The sequence below is a fragment of the Neophocaena asiaeorientalis genome, unplaced genomic scaffold (assembly GCF_003031525.2).
Source record: "Neophocaena asiaeorientalis asiaeorientalis breed wild unplaced genomic scaffold, Neophocaena_asiaeorientalis_V1.1 scaffold280, whole genome shotgun sequence".
Lineage (NCBI taxonomy): Eukaryota > Metazoa > Chordata > Mammalia > Artiodactyla > Phocoenidae > Neophocaena > Neophocaena asiaeorientalis.
In genome coordinates, this window is record NW_020185321.1 from 5312962 (window position 1) to 5327969 (window position 15008).

Sequence of the window (15008 nt, forward strand, 5' to 3'; positions counted from 1 at the left end):
TCTCCTGGTCTAAAGTTCCCTCTCTTTCTCTCTCTCTCTCTCTCTCTCTCAGTCTCTATCTCCTTCCCTGAAGTCAGTGTCTATTTCTCTTTCTTCTCCTGTGCCACTCCCACCCCTGGTCTCCTCTCACCACTCAGCCCCTCAGGGAGGACCCCCTGCTGAGTCGCGCAGGCGCTGGGAGCCCAGGAGAGAGAGGATGTGGTCAATGGCAGAGCTGGGTCCAGTTCTCAGTCGAATCTCGTCCTCACACTGTTACCTCCCCCAGGCACCCTCCTGCATCTCCAGCTTCAGGCCTCTGCCCCAGAGGCTCCTTCCGGCACAGCTGGAGCAAGAAATCCCCTGTCAGCACATGCCAGGCACATTCCTCGGTGCCTCCCCAGCCCCCATGACCCCAAGGGCCTGGCTTGGGCCAGGCGTAAAGGAGGAGCAGTTCAGACCCAGGAGGTCCCAGCTCAGTATGGGGAGCTGAGAGCTGGACCCAGCGTGGGGGTAAGACTCTTCGGCTCTTCCCACCCTGGCGCCTGACCTTCAAGTCCCTTCCTTTGAGTAGACGTCTCCCTCTCAGTGTAGACGTCTCCCTCTCAGCGACACCAGGGGTCTCTGCTGAGGACCGTGCAACAGTGTGTGAGAGGGGCTGGGAGAGTGCCGATATCTGTGTGCACACATATGTGTGAAGTGCTTGTGAGTGTGTGAGCATGCGTGTGAGCCTGGGAAAGCGAGAGTGAGCTGTGATCTGTGGAAGTTTGTGCAGTGTGTGAGTGTGTAAATGTCTAAGGTGTTAAGCGTGCCTGGCAATCTGAGTGGGTAGGAGTGACAGGTAGGGTCCGAGGCCACAAGCACTGAGCCCAGTGTGGGAACACTTGGGCAAGGGCCTTGTGAGTTCTAGTTCACGTAGCTTCCCTCTATCTCTTTCTGTCTCTTCTTGCCTTCTGGGTGTCTGTCTCTCTCCCTCCCTCAAGCCATCTCGATTTATTTTCCTATCTTTCTCCATCGCTTTGAGACTCTCCCTCTCTGACTCAGTGTCTTTCTCCTCCCCCCCCCTCCATTAGGTGGTTACATGTCAGCCAGCCTTTAACTCTGTCACTGTCTGTGCCTGTATGTTTCTGTTTTTCACTTTCTGTCTCTGTTCTTATCTCTATCTCTCCCCCACCCCATACTCTGTCTCTCATGCACACCAGGAGTTCAATAAATATTTGTTCTCAGTCAGCCTTTGACTGTGTGTCTTTCTTTCATTTGTTTCTTCATCTCTGAGTCCTCCTGATTGTTCACATCTTTGGATTTTATGACCATATGCTGGTTGGCCTGCCCTCCCCACTCCAGTGTGTGCATACACACCCACATGGGATAAGCTTCTTCTGTCCGCTTATCTCCTGCAGGAATTGGAACTGCTCGTTTTCTCTCTCTCTCCCCCACTATGACCCCCATCTGGTCCTCATCCAGAAACAAGATGAGGCATCTGGCCTGAGTCCCCACACCTCCATCCTTGATGCTCCCTCTAATCTTTCTTCTTGCCTCCCATTCCTGACTCCTTGCGCTCCTCCCACATTCCCTCTCCCAACGCCCCCACGCCTCCTGGGGAATGGGCTGGATGCAGAGCTGGAGGTTCTCTCACAGCACCGTCACCAGATGGTGTCCCTCGGGGCCAGGGCATAGAGCTGTCCATTGCTGGGACCTTTAATTAGCACAAACCTTCCACTCTCCACCTTGGATGTTTTCCTTCTCTGGATATTCCTGGGACCTCAGGCTCTCCATCTTTCCATGCTTGTGGCCCCAGAGAGCCAGGAAGGGGAAGTGATGTCAGGTGTCTGGAAAAACAGCCTTACTACCTGACTTCCACCCCAAGACTCAGGAGTCCTGGACCCAAGCTCATCCTGTTTCAAAATCCAGGGGCTGGATCCCCAAAACAAAAGCCAAGAGTTCTAGAAGTCTGGGCCCCCAGGATCTACCCTCTCAGACTCAGGAGTCGAGGCCCCTTCTTCCTAAGGACCTGGGAGTTCAGGCCTCCAATCCTTCCCACCCACCCCACCCCCCCATGCACACACAGGAGTTAGGGCAGATGTTCACTGTCTGCTGATTTTCAAATCCTTCTGGGCCTGAGTGGGGGTGGGAGAGAGATTGGTGGTTAAATCCACTGACTCTAAGATTTAAGGCCAGATTTTCTGACCCCAGGTCATCCTTTCCCAACTGCACTCTTCTGCAGGCAGGGGACCTAGTTGAGTCCCCAACTCCTCAGAAACTTGGCGTTCAGGCCATTAGCTTCTCAGTCCTCAGAGGTCTGAACCCCTAGTCTTAGAATCCTGGGGATCCATGCCCCTGCTATTTAGGGACACAAGAATCTGAGCTCAGGAACAACGGAGTGTGGAGCCCCAGTCCCTACAGGCTCAAGAATGTCAGACCCAGGGTCCCAGGCCCCCAGTCCCCGCTCTGTCGGCTCAGGGTCCCTCCCACCTGCCCGGCCAGCTGCGCAGCGCACCGCGGGCCGGCAGCGTGGGAACGCCCCAGCTGGGCGGCATGTAGCCGTCAGGACAAGCTGCGTGGTTCCCAGCCTCCCCGCCTGACTCAGCCCGGACACCGCCGCCTCCCAGCCGTCGCCCGGCAACCACGGCCGAGTGGGGCGAGGGGGTGGTCCCGGAACGCAGGGTCCTGGGAAAGGAGGGGCCGGGGGCCTGGATTCCTGGATCTTAGGACGTGCTATGGTTTGCAGCGGTAGCAAGGCAGGCAGAGGGATATTTTGAGAAGGGGTTTTGAGGTGGGGAGAGCTGAACCCGCCTTCTCGGAGGGTCCCAGCTGCCCCCCAGGCAAACACGGCGCCCTCTTCCTGACCCGCCAGGCCCAGAGGAGCCCCGGGCCCCGCTTCTCCGGGGCGCGGAAACTAGCGAGTCCCCAGGGGTTCCCATTTATAGCTCCGTTTCCACTCAGCGCGGTCCCTCCAGGACCCGGGCTGAGCAAGTTTCTTCCACTCCCTCCCCTCCCTCCTCCTCACCCCCAGCTACCCCCCAACCCCAGCAGGGTGCAGGTGTCCAACCCAGCCGGTACCCCCTTCTTCAACCCAGGTGTTCCAGCTCCCAGACTGAAAGGGCGCTGGGGTGTCCTCCCGCTGGGGGGACCCGGCCCTGCATGCCCCCATTCATCTGCTTCTGGGCCGCGGGAGTTTCTCAGCGTGAAGAGGGCGGGTCTCCCAGAAGGCGGGCCGGGGCGGGGCGAGGGGGATCAGGCCCTCCAGGGTCTCTCCGAGACCGAGCGCGCGGAACTGGCCTGCGTTTCAGAGCCGCGGAGCCTGCGGCGGAGCAGGCTAGGAGAACTCCGGGCCAGAGACAGGGGGTGCTGCTAGCCTGGAGCGAAGAGTTGGGAGCGAAGGGGACTCCAGGCTAGAGTGGTGGGAGGTGTGCTGCCGAGGAAGGAGCTGGCAGGGAAGCCAGTGCAACAGCAAGTCTGCTGGATCTTGGGGGACACACACTCAGGATGCTGGTCCCCGCACTCCTTGTCCTTCTCTTCTGCCTCAGAGGGCGTGCAGGTACCGCGAGGGGCAGGGGCAGATAAATACAAGAGAGGGTTGTTTGCCAGTTGTCGCTTTACTGTGGTAAGTGCAGCTGAGGGTTCAGACTCCTAGATCTGAGGGACCCTGGGCTTCTGGATCTGAGGGCAGAGGGGATTGGGGACTGAACTCCCTCCTGAGTGAGGGAACTCTTGAATGTGCTAAGCTCTGCTCTGCTCCTCCGCCCCATTCTCCTAGGCCTGTCACCCTACTTCCTGCAACAGCCAGAAGACCTGGTAGTACTGCTGGGGGACGAGGCCCGTCTGCCCTGTGCCCTGGGCGCATACTGGGGGCTGGTTCAGTGGACTAAGGATGGACTGGCTCTAGGGGGCGAAAGAGACCTGCCAGGTGAGGCTGTTCTATCTATTCAGGGAGGGGCTGACTCCAGGGTGAGGGTGTTGGGCTTGGGCTATAACTGAAGCTTCTATTTTGACGTTTTCAAGTTTGGGAAATGAATGGGCTCAAGGAAACATTTGCAAGTTCAGAATTTTCAGCTTCTTCTTTAGAGGTGACCCCATAGGGTTTGGGAATTTTAATTTTTATTGTAAAATATTGCATAAGTGCAGAAAGGCTCATAAAGCATAAATGGAAGATTTGCCAAATAATTCTAAAATAGACAGCCATGTAACGACTACCCAGGTCCATTGCCAGCTCCCCAGAAGCCCTCCTTATCCCCTTCCCCCGTCATGGCCCACTCCCTCCTCACCCAGGAGGTAGTATCTAATCTGACTTTTATGACAATTGTTTTCTTGCTTTTTTTTTTTTCCTGAATTTGTCACACACACCCCACCCCCACCCCCCGCAAGTTTGCAGCGACTCTGGATTGGGAGAGGATTAGTGTCTCTCTGGCCCAGCACCCACTTTTGGTAGTGTCTTTCTGGTGTGGGATGTCTGGGGTTGGAGGCCTGGGGCCAAGAACTCAGAACCATGGTGTGACTGCCTTTTCCCTGACTCCAGGGTGGTCCCGGTACTGGATATCAGGGAATGCAGCCAGTGGCCAGCACGACCTCCACATTAGGCCCGTAGAGATAGAGGATCAAGCGTCCTACGAATGTCAAGCTACCCAAGCAGGCCTCCGCTCTCGACGAGCCCAACTGCACGTGCTGGGTGAGGACCCAGCCCACTTGTCCCTGGGGAGCCCAGGCGGATGGCCAGTGCTAGCTGGGAATATGAGAGTCCGGGGAGAACGGAGGAGTGGTCGGTCGGAGCTGGGAAGATCAGGGTCCCTGGGCCCAGGATCCAGCTCTGACCCCAGATCCACCCTACAGTGCCTCCGGAAGCCCCCCAGGTGCTGGGTGGCCCCTTTGTGTCTCTGGTTGCTGGGGTTCCTGCGAATGTGACCTGTCGGAGCCGTGGGGATGCCCGCCCCACCCCTGAGCTGCTGTGGTTCCGAGATGGGGTCCGGCTAGATGGGGCCACCTTCCGCCAGGTCAGGTCCAAGTCTCTATGCCAGCCCTTGCTCATTCAGGGAAATTTGGGGGTCCACTCAGACCACAGGCTCATCCAGAGGAGGCATGGGAGGGCAGGGATTCAAGGCTTGGGATCCTTGGTACGTACTTAAGTATAAGGGCTCTAGGGCTAGACTACCTAGGTTCAAATCCTGGCTCAGCCACTCGTTAGTTGATCTTAACCTTTCCGTCCCTCAGTTTACTTATCTGTACAATGGAGTTAATAGTAGTATGCATCTCTAGGATAGTTGTGAAGATTAAATAAAGTAATATTTATAAATGCCTAGAAGAGCGCCTGACATAAAGTAAGTACTACCTAAGGGTAGATGAAATCATCGTTATTATTCATAACCTACAGACCCTGCTGAAGGAAGGAACCACTGGGTCAGTGGAGAGCATCTTATCTTTGACCCCTTCCAGCCACGATGATGGAGCCATCTTGGTTTGCCGGGCTCGGAGCCAGGCCCTGCCTGCGGGGAAGGACACAGCTATCACACTGAGCCTGCAGTGTGAGTGCAGTTGGACACTGGGCCTTGAGCCTGAGGTCCTTGGGGAAAGAGGCAGCTGGGGCCTGGACTTCAGGGTATGAGAAAGGAGAGGGCTGTGGACCTCGGGTCCCTGGAGGAATTGGGTACTGGAAGCCTAGACTCCTAGCTGAAAGGGAAGAGGGGACTGGGGACTCAGACTCCTGGGGTGGAGGACCTGAGAATTGGACCACTAGGTCATCAATGGAGGTGTTGCATGTCCTTGCCCACCGCTGACCATTGACTCACCTCTACAGACCCCCCAGTGGTGACTCTGTCTGCAGAACCACAGACAGTGCAGGAGGGAGAGAAGGTCACTTTCCTATGCCAGGCCACAGCCCAGCCTCCTGTCACTGGCTATAGGTGAGGACACAGATCATTTCTCCCCAGCCGGGAGAACCGGCTTGGGGAGGGCTGGGGCTAGGACGTGAGTAGGTGTGCTTCGGAAGCAAGGACAACACAGCCCACCACCTTCGCAGGTGGGCAAAGGGGGGCTCCTCTGTGCTTGGGGCCCGCGGGCCAATGTTGGAGGTAGTGGCGGACGCTTCATTCCTGACTGCACCGGTGTCCTGCGAGGTCAGCAACGCAGTGGGTAGCGCCAACCGCAGCACAGCGCTGGATGTGCGATGTGAGCAGGGGCGGGGCCGTGGGTGTGGCCAAAGTGGGGTGAGAGAAATGGGACTGGGGCTACGGTGAGGCGCGGCTCTGACGGACTGCGGGAGGTGGTGGGGCAGAAGTAGGATTTAGGCGGGATTTGGCTGTGCTGGATCAGTACCAAAGTGGAGTAGGGGCGGGGCGCGAGCGGGCCCGGGGTTTGTGAGCCGGACGTACGAGCTGATTTGTGAACCGGGGGCTTAAACCCAATGGCCCTTGGGAGTGTCGTTTCTGAGTGGCTAATCCCAAGTCAGAAGTTGCATCCCTCCCTGGTCATGTGACCCCTCCTCTGTCTCCTCCAGTCGGGCCGATTCTGCAGGCAAAGCCGAAACCCTTATCCGTGGACGTAGGGGAAGACGCCTCCTTCAGCTGTGTCTGGCGCGGGAATCCTCTTCCACGGGTAACCTGGACCCGCCGCGGGGACGCGCAGGTGAGGCCAGACCTGGGGCTTGTGGCCATGGCTAGCAGTAGATGCGGCTTTCTCCCACGGTCGTGTCCCTGACGCCCCTTCCCTATCCCAGGTGCTGGCCTCCGGGCCCACGCTGCGTCTTCTCGCGGTGGGGCCGGAGGATGCAGGCGACTACGTGTGCAGAGCCGGGCCGGGGCTCTCGGGCCTGCGGGGTGGCGCTGCGGAAGCTAGGTTGACTGTGAACGGTGAGAAAGCGGTGCTTCCTAGTGGACCTGGCATGTCCTGGGATAAGAAGTGGACAGAGGGGGCGAGGGCTAATGGAAGTGGGCGTGGCCTCGAGAAGGGGAGCTTAACTGACGGCTGGGGCCCTTGGATTGAAGCGGGACCTAGGGAAGGCAAGCCTCAGAGGGGTTCGAAGTTTGTTAAGAGGCTTGGCCTAGTTGGTCGGGGTTAGTGGGGAGTGCCCAGGCCTGGCCTCGCCTGCTTGAGAACGGGCCTTGGGTGGGCGGGGCCTCTCCTCTGATTGGTCCACAATCTCCAAACCAGCTGCCCCAGTGGTGACCGCCCTGCACTCTGCGCCCGCCTTCCTGAGGGGCCCCGCCCGCCTCCAGTGTCTAGTCTTCGCCTCCCCCGCCCCAGAAGCCGTGGTAAGGAAAGTTCCCACTCTCATGACCCTTCCAGCGGTGATCCCAGACCTCCTAGCCGGACTCCCAAAACTGCTGGGATTATCTGTGACTTTCCCGACACCTTGACCTCCTCTTCCCGCCCTCCTTCGTCTCCTCAGTGACCCTCCTCTTCTGTGCCCCCAGGTCTGGTCTTGGGATGAGGGCTTCCTGACGGCGGGGTCGAGGGGTCGGTTCCTGGTGGAGACATTCCCAGCCCCAGAGGGCCGCGGGGGACAGGGTCCAGGCCTGATCTCTGTGCTGCACATTTCGGGGACCCAGGAGTCCGACTTTAGCCGGGGCTTCAACTGCACTGCCCGGAACCGGTTGGGCGAAGGAGGCACCCAGGTCAGGCTGGGACGTAGAGGTGAGACCCTGGGCCCGAAGACCCCAAATCTGAATATTTCAAGCCCCCAAAATGCCACAACCCCCAAACAGAGGACCCTCAAGTGCAGAGACCCCCAAACCTTGGGAGCCTCAAAACTATGAGTCCATTGAATCCTGAGATCCCCAAACAATAATTTCCCTCAAATACGGAATCCTAAACTAAGAGACCCCTCACACTTAGGGGCTCCAAAGAAGGCAACCTCCAAATATAGGCAAAGTAAAAATACCCTCAAAGTCTAAGACTCTCTAAAGCCAGGGAGTTTAAACTTGTGAAACCTCAAGTTCATGCATGAGTCCTTAAACCCAAGGGACCCCAAGCTAGGGGACTGCAAAACTTGGAATCCCCAAACTTGGTGACCTTTGAACCCAGAGATTCCCTACAAAAGCCCCAAGCCCTGTTCCCCAGTTCCTGCTCAGCATCCTCAGGAACCCCCTCTTCTTCCCACAGACTTGCTGCCCGCTGTGCGGATTGTGGCTGGAGTGGCCGCTGTGGCCATGACTCTCCTTATGGCCGTCACTGGGGTGGCCCTCTGCTGCTGGCGCCACGGCAAGGGTCAGTACCTGAGCCCCACCGCAGGCCCAGACACAGGCCCTGCCCACTGACTGGCCTGGCCTTTGGACCTGGTCCCAGTCTTGCCTCTCTAGACCCTCATGGCCTTGGCTCACATTTAGGACCTGATTCCCTGCTCAAGCTCTAACTCCATCTCCTCAGGGTCACACACCCCTTACTCTCCTAGGCCAGGGTTCTCTCCCAGTCTCCCGACCTGATTTGCCCCAGTCCTCTCTCTTCCTGCACACTGGTCTCCACAGACCGTGATCCAGCCCCATCGTTTACCTCTGCCCCCACCCCCAATGTCCCTGGCCTCAGCCTCTTTCTCCAAGCAAAAGAATCTGGTGCGAATCCCAGGGAGCAGCAACGGCTCCAGTTCGAGGGGTCCCGAGGAGGAGACAGGCAGCAGCAAGGACCAGGTAGGATGCCAGGGTCCCCAGACCTGACGGTACCTCAAGACCCAAATAGTAACCCAGTCCCAGTTGTGATCCCAGTTGCAACTGGGTGCCCCAAACTCAAAAAGAGCCGTAGTCCCAACAGTGATCCCCAGATCCAAATATTCCCCAAATCCAAATACACCACTGACCCAATTATTCCCTAGACCCAATATGTCCCTAAGGCTCCTTGTTGTCCTGAGCCCAGACCCCAGCTCTCAGGTGCCCTTGGTCCCTCCTGCCTGGCCTCAGATGTTCAACTGAGGGTCTCTGGGGTCTGGCACTGGGGCCAGAGGGTCCTCTACACTCCCTTTCACTAAGCACCCTACCCCAGGGCCCCATCGTGCACACAGACCACAGTGACCTGGCTCTGGATGAGGAGGGAGCTCTGGAGACCAAGGTGAGTGTTGGGAAAAGAGGGGCTCCCTTCACTGTATCTCCAACTCTCTCTCCACTTCTTTTTATTTTTTTATTTTTGGCTGCGTTGGATCTTCGTTGTTGCGCGTGGGCTTCCTCTAGTTGTGGCGAGTAGGGGCTACTCTTCCTCGCGGTGCGTGCGCTTCTCATTGCAGTGACTTCTCTTGTTGCAGAGCACGGGCTCTAGGCACGCTGGCTTCAGTAGTTGTGGCATGCGGGCTCAGTAGTTGTGGCTCTAGAGCACAGGCTCCGTAGTTGTGGCACACGGGCTTAGTTGCTCCGTGGTATGTGGGATCTTCCCAGAACAGGGCTCGAACCCGTGTCCGCTGCATTGGCAGGTGGATTCTTAACCACTGCACCACCAGAGAAGTCCCTCTCTCCACTTCTGTTCCCTCCTTTTTCATTCTGTTGCCCCCAGAGCTGGCACCTAACCCCCTCCACCCACTTCTTGCTGCCTCCTGGGCTGTCTCACCCACCTCCAGTCTCAGTTTGTTTATCTGCTGACTGTGCCCACATATCAGCCCCAGCCTTGGCCTCCATCTTGAGCCCCAGATCAAAGTTCAGTCTGCTTGTGCTTTCCCCAACACAGTCATATTTCAGGCCTCCTAGATGCCTCTCCCTGGTTGCTTCACCCAGGCCCCTTCTACCTACCAGGTTCCACACTGGCCTCACATTTCCCCAAACTTGTACATCCTTTAGGGTCCCATCTCTTTTAGGCCCCACTGACCCCAGTCCCCAATCCAGAGCCCTTCTCTCTCTTCTCTGTACCTAGTACATGCTATTCTCTTGGCCCGAAACACTCCTACCTTTCTTCACATACCTACCTAATTCTCTCCATCATTCCTCTGGTCTCAACTCAAACACTTCTGGTTCCAGAAAGCTCATGCTTCCCTCCTCGTAGCCCTGATCATTCTGTCTGTGTTTCACCTGTCATAGCCATGACCACTGTGAGCTAGGCTTCCCCATCTCAGTCTGAAGATCCCCCCATAGCTGTCCCAGTCACTCCCTGAACTTCCTCCATCACAACCCTGACCTTCCTGGCTCTATCTAGTGATTCATCATTTCTCCTTTGGCCTGGATCTCCATGAGGACAGGGCTAGGTCTATCCTAGTGAGAGATGTCTAGGCATGCAGCACAGGGCATGACTCAAAATCAAAGCCTCAAGGCTGTTGGGCAAATGAATGAATGAATGTCTTGATCTCCATTTCTCTCTCTCGTTCCCTCTGCATCTCCTTCCACACCGCCACCCCTCAGCAGGCCTATATCCTTCTGTCTCTGTCTTTCTCTGCCCATCTCCTCTGTCCCTTCATCTCTTGTCACTGTTTTTCTGTGTCACTTTGTTCTTCTACCAGTCCATATGTCTCTGGGTCTCTGACTGCTCCTGTTTCTATCTTTTCGTCTCCCCCTAGGTCTGGCTCTATCTCAGTGTGTCTCTCCATCAGTGACCCTCACCCCGCTGTACCCTTATATACCTTACCAAGTCCCATTTTGTCCCCTCAGGACCCAACCAATGGTTACTACAAGGTCCGAGGAGTCAGTGTGAGCCTGAGCCTTGGAGAAGCCCCTGGAGGAGGTCTCTTCCTACCACCCTCCTCCCCTCTTGGACCTCCAGGGACCCCTACCTTCTATGATTTCAAAACACATGTGGGCATTGTCCCCCCCTGCAGGTTATATAGAGCCAAGGCAGGTTATCTCACCACACCCCATCCTCAAGCTTTTACCAGCTACATCAAACCCACATCCTTTGGACCCCCAGATCTGGCCCCCAGCACTCCCCCCTTCCCATATGCTGCCTTCCCCACCCCCAGCCACCCACGTCTCCAGACTCATGTGTGACATCTCTCCAACTGAAGAGTCCTGGGATCTTCAACTTCCCATAATGGATTGTCCTGATTTCTGAGGAACCAGAACAAGTTGGCTACCTTACTCTTCCAAAATTGAACATTGAGGGGAGGGAAAGAGCGTTACAATTGTCTGGGTCATTGATATACAGTCAGCTCAGCCAAAGGGGATGCCCCAAGTGGGAGCAAGAAGGCCACTGTGCCTACCTCTTCCCCTGTGTAAAAGAGATGCAAGATGGCACATGGACCCTTTGCAGAGGGATGGGGGGGCAGGGGGTGATGGGAGTTAGGGGCAGAGAAGGAAGTTGTTTCCCAACACTGGAAGAAGATATTTCAAGATGACCACCTGCATTGAGAAGAAAGGCAACATAAGGCAGATTAAGATGGAGGACCTGTCCTGGCTCTCCCCAAGGGACACTTTGCTTCACCCGTGGAATTGCAGCCAAAATGCCCATTCACTCCCTGGGAATCCAAGATGGTCACTATCTTGATTTTTTTCTACCTTCCTTAAAGGCCCTGGAAGAACTGGACCCAAGGAGTAAGGATAGGGTGAGAGCTGTTGTGGGGTTGGTGGGGGTGAGGGGGTGGTGTTGGAATCTGAGAATGAGAATATTTATGTTTAATAAAAAAAGTTGCGAAGTGAATGTCTTAGAGATTCTCCTGGCATTATTACTGTCTGTCAAAGAAGGGGTCCATCGAAGCTGCCCCAAGGCCCTTCTTCTTACCCTAGACTATGAAGTGGCTGTAGAAAAAACCATGAGCCACCCCCCAGCCCTTTGCTACCCATTGAGCACTCCAGGCTCTTTTAAGATACATCTACACAAACATACATGCACAGATGCACACACATGACAGGACTGCCCCAGTCAGCTTGGGGAAGACAATTCTACACTGCTTTTTGAGGAGACAAAGAAGTGAGCCCTGAAGGGGAGGGGGCGAAGGAGAGGCTAGGGGAGGGAAAATAGAAATGCCCTGATCCTTACAGCAAGGATGGGGGTCAACTCTTACCTTGAGGTGCTGGCTACCTGACTCAGCTCATCCTTAAAGAAAGGGTCTGGGGGCTTTGGTTCATGAGTCCTTGATCTAGGAGTTAAAGGTCTAGATGACTGGGGTTCCTGGGAAGCAGAGCAGAAGGCCTGGACTCGTGGGTCTTAGGGAGAAAGGGCTGAGAGCTTGGTCTCTGGTCCTGAGAGAGAAGGTACCTGGGACCCAGACTCCTGGATCTGAGGGAGAAGGGGACTGGGTCTCAAGTGCTATGTTTTGTTTTGTTTTGTTTTGTTTTTTGCGGTACGCGGGCCTCTCACTGTTGTGGCCTCTCCCGTTGCGCAGGCTCAGCGGCCACGGCTCACAGGCCCAGCCGCTCCGCAGCATGGGCGATCTTCCCGGACCAGGGCACGAACCCGTGTCCCCTGCATCAGCAGGCAGACTCTCAACCACTGCACCACCAGGGAAGCCCAAGTGCTATGTTCTTGATTGGGGAAACTTTGGAGGCCTGTATTCCTGGGACCTCAAGAGACGATTTGGGGGTGGGGGCCGCTCTCCAATGCTTGCATCCCTAGAGGAGAAGGGAGATGATTTGTGACTATCTGTATCCGAGGGAGGGGAACACTGGTGGTGAGAGTCTTGAGGGAGAACTCAAAATCCCCAACCAGGAAGCCCGTGACCCAGACTCCTGGCTAGGCGCTTGCATGCGGTGGGACGCCTAGAATCTCAAGGCGGCGGGGGCCTGGCGCAGGCTCCCACCCGGGGTTTCCAAGCTTCTCCGCTGTGCGCAGAGCTGCCACGCTATTGTCCTGGCCAGGAAGGCGGGGCCAGCGCGGGGCGGGGCTGGCGGCGCCGGCGCAGCCCGGGGGCGGCGGGAGGAGGAGGCGGCGGCGGCGGCCGTGGCGCTGGGAGCTCCTGTCACCGCTGGGGCCGGGCCGGGCCGGGCGGAAGTGCTGGGGACTTGAGGGCGCGAGGGCCGGGACATGGGACCCGCCATCCCCGCCGCTCGCGGTCTGGGCCCACTGCCGCTGTTGCTGCCACTATTGCTGCTGCTTCTGCGCGCGCAGCTCGCCGTCGGGAGCCTGGCCGGTGGAAGTCCCAGCGCTGCCGAGGTGAGGCCCGGCCGGGTCCAAGGGGATGGGGGAAGGGGCGGGACCGGGCCTCTGGACCCCGATGCGGACAGGTCCAGAGCAGAAAGCGCAGTCTTTCCAGCTAGGTTGCCGGGTCCCCCGGCGCCGCTAACTGCACTAGGCATTCAGAAAACCGTAAGTCCAGGCCCCATCTCCTTCATCATCTGTCGTCCCAGTCCGCTCCAGCCCCCAGCGTAGGAACTGGCTTTTCCAGAGCTCCTGGTCCCAGAAGTCCAGCCCCCTCAGACCCTCTCGACCTAGGTGACTCAGCCCCAGACCCTTCCCACCTGAACAGGACCCACCAGGCAGCAAGGCACCTACAGCCAAGAATCTGGGCCCCCTGCATCCTCTGGATCCATATGAGGCCTCCCGCAAGGCTCCTAGGACCCAGAAGTCTAGGCCTCCAGCCACCGCCCCCCAACCCAGGATGTAGCTCTCCATCCCTCAAGGACTTGGTGTCCAGGCCTGCGGGGCGCTGAAGCCAGGCCTTGTGGTCTTTGCACCCGAGAAGGCGAGCATGAGCTAGGGATGGAGGGAGGAGGGGTCAGAACGCCTGGGTTCTGACCTCCTCCCCCGCCATTCACGTTTAACCCTTTCAGCTCTAGTGCGGCTGAGCTGGGGTGAGGGCGGAGCCTGTCTCCGCGGCAACAAGGCCGCGAGAATCCCGGGGGACCCGGGTCGCCATAGCAACGGCAGAGCTGGGGCGCCCCCGCCCTGTGGGAGCTGTTTCCCGGGGAACCGAACGTCTATGGAGGCGGTGCGCGGTGCTTGGTGGAGGGGGCTGGTGCTGGGGGTGTGAATATCTGGGTCCTAGGGAGCAAAGGACCAGGGGACTCACATGCCCGCGTCCCCCGTGCCCTCGCTGACCCCTCCGTCGCCACCCCCAGGCCCCAGGGTCTGCTCAGGTGGCTGGACTATGCGGGCGCCCAACCCTTCACCGGGACCTGCGTACCGGCCGCTGGGAACCAGACCCACAGCTCTCACGACGCTGTCTCCGGGACCCGCAACGCGTGCTGGAGTACTGCAGACAGGTAGGCGGGACCTACTGGGAGGGGCGTGGCCAGCAAGAAAGGGGATCCAGCTTGGGACCGTGTCGCGCGTGAGAAGCTAGTCGTGCAAAGGCAAGGTCCAGGGAGATGAGGGATCCAAGAAGGCATGGGAAACTAGGGGACGTGGCCAACAAAGAGGCGAAGTTAGGATAGGACAGGACCTGTTCCTGAGAAACTAGGTCAGGAAAGGGGAAGAACCGGCCAAAGACGGCCCGCTGAGGAAAGTGTCCAGTGTCCAGTGAAGAGACAGAGCAATAATGTGGTGGACTTCTTAAAGAGCAGGTGTAGGTGGGCGTGACCAAAGGAGACGCGGGGCTAAGACAAAAAGACCTTTGGACCGGCGTGACTGGGAACGGGGTGGAACCCAATGGGAGAGTGGAAAGCTAGGAGGCGTGGCTATGAAAGCAGGTCTAACACAAAGAAAGGATACTTACTGAGAGGCCAGAGAGAGAGCCGAGGCTTAACGAAGGGAGGAATCTGTGGGGAGATAAACCTGATAGGGGGAAGGGGCAGAGGCGACTACAAGAGAGGTGGGCTTAGAGGGATTGAGTTTTTGGGCAATGGAGGGACCTTCGTAAAGAAACTGGACAGGCAAAGGGGCGGAGCCTAAGGATGGCGTGGCTTAAGGGAGAGGTACTAGGGGGCGTGGCCAACGGGCTTGAGGGGCTTAGATATCTAAGACCTGTTCTACAGAGAAGCGGGGCCTAGGGAGGAGAGGTCCTTATGAATACTAGAGACTTGAAAAGGGACATGGCCAGTGCAGAAGCGCAGGCGGGCCGTGGGTTGATCACCCCCACCCGGTGCCCCCAGATGTACCCGGAGCTGCAGATTGCACGTGTGGAACAGGCGACACAGGCCATCCCCATGGAGCAATGGTGCGGGGATGCCCGAGGTGGCCGCTGTGCCCACCCCCACCACCAGGTTGTGCCTTTCCGCTGCCTGGGTGAGTCACAGGCTGGGGGAGGGGAACGGAAGGAGGCGGGG

General features: G+C 57.6%; 2 protein-coding genes across 4 annotated transcripts in view; both read left to right on the forward strand.

Annotated features, from left to right (window-relative positions):
• The first annotated feature begins 205 nt into the window (after window positions 1-205).
• Window positions 206-11455, forward strand: KIRREL2 (kirre like nephrin family adhesion molecule 2). The gene is made up of 16 exons (XM_024734119.1): window positions 206-341; window positions 457-489; window positions 3734-3883; window positions 4493-4642; window positions 4804-4964; window positions 5342-5492; window positions 5765-5870; window positions 5987-6135; window positions 6464-6591; window positions 6683-6815; window positions 7117-7217; window positions 7380-7599; window positions 8068-8172; window positions 8488-8588; window positions 8938-9003; window positions 10521-11455. The coding sequence occupies exons 1-16, from the start codon at window positions 206-208 to the stop codon at window positions 10854-10856; spliced, it is 2226 nt and encodes a 741-aa protein (XP_024589887.1). The 3' UTR covers window positions 10857-11455.
• A 1266-nt stretch (window positions 11456-12721) lies between these two features.
• Window positions 12722-15008, forward strand: part of APLP1 (amyloid beta precursor like protein 1) — a 9518-nt gene continuing 7231 nt past the window's right edge. For all 3 annotated transcript variants that reach the window (XM_024733840.1, XM_024733839.1, XM_024733841.1), the window contains exons 1-3: window positions 12722-12957; window positions 13863-14006; window positions 14835-14967. In XM_024733840.1, coding sequence (XP_024589608.1) covers window positions 12829-12957; window positions 13863-14006; window positions 14835-14967 — 406 coding nt within the window. In that variant the 5' untranslated portion in view covers window positions 12722-12828. The remainder of the gene's footprint in view (window positions 12958-13862; window positions 14007-14834; window positions 14968-15008) is intronic.

What these genes read in the sequence shown, in the direction of transcription:
- KIRREL2 (XM_024734119.1), top strand. Translation starts at nt 206, where the DNA reads ATGGCAGAGCTGGGTCCAGTTCTCAGTCGAATCTCGTCCTCACACTGT. An exon ending in GGGCGAAAGAGACCTGCCAG is followed by an intron (nt 3,884 to 4,492) that starts GTGAGGCTGTTC and finishes CCCTGACTCCAG; the next exon opens with GGTGGTCCCGGTACTGGATA. An exon ending in GGTCAGGCTGGGACGTAGAG is followed by an intron (nt 7,600 to 8,067) that starts GTGAGACCCTGG and finishes TTCTTCCCACAG; the next exon opens with ACTTGCTGCCCGCTGTGCGG.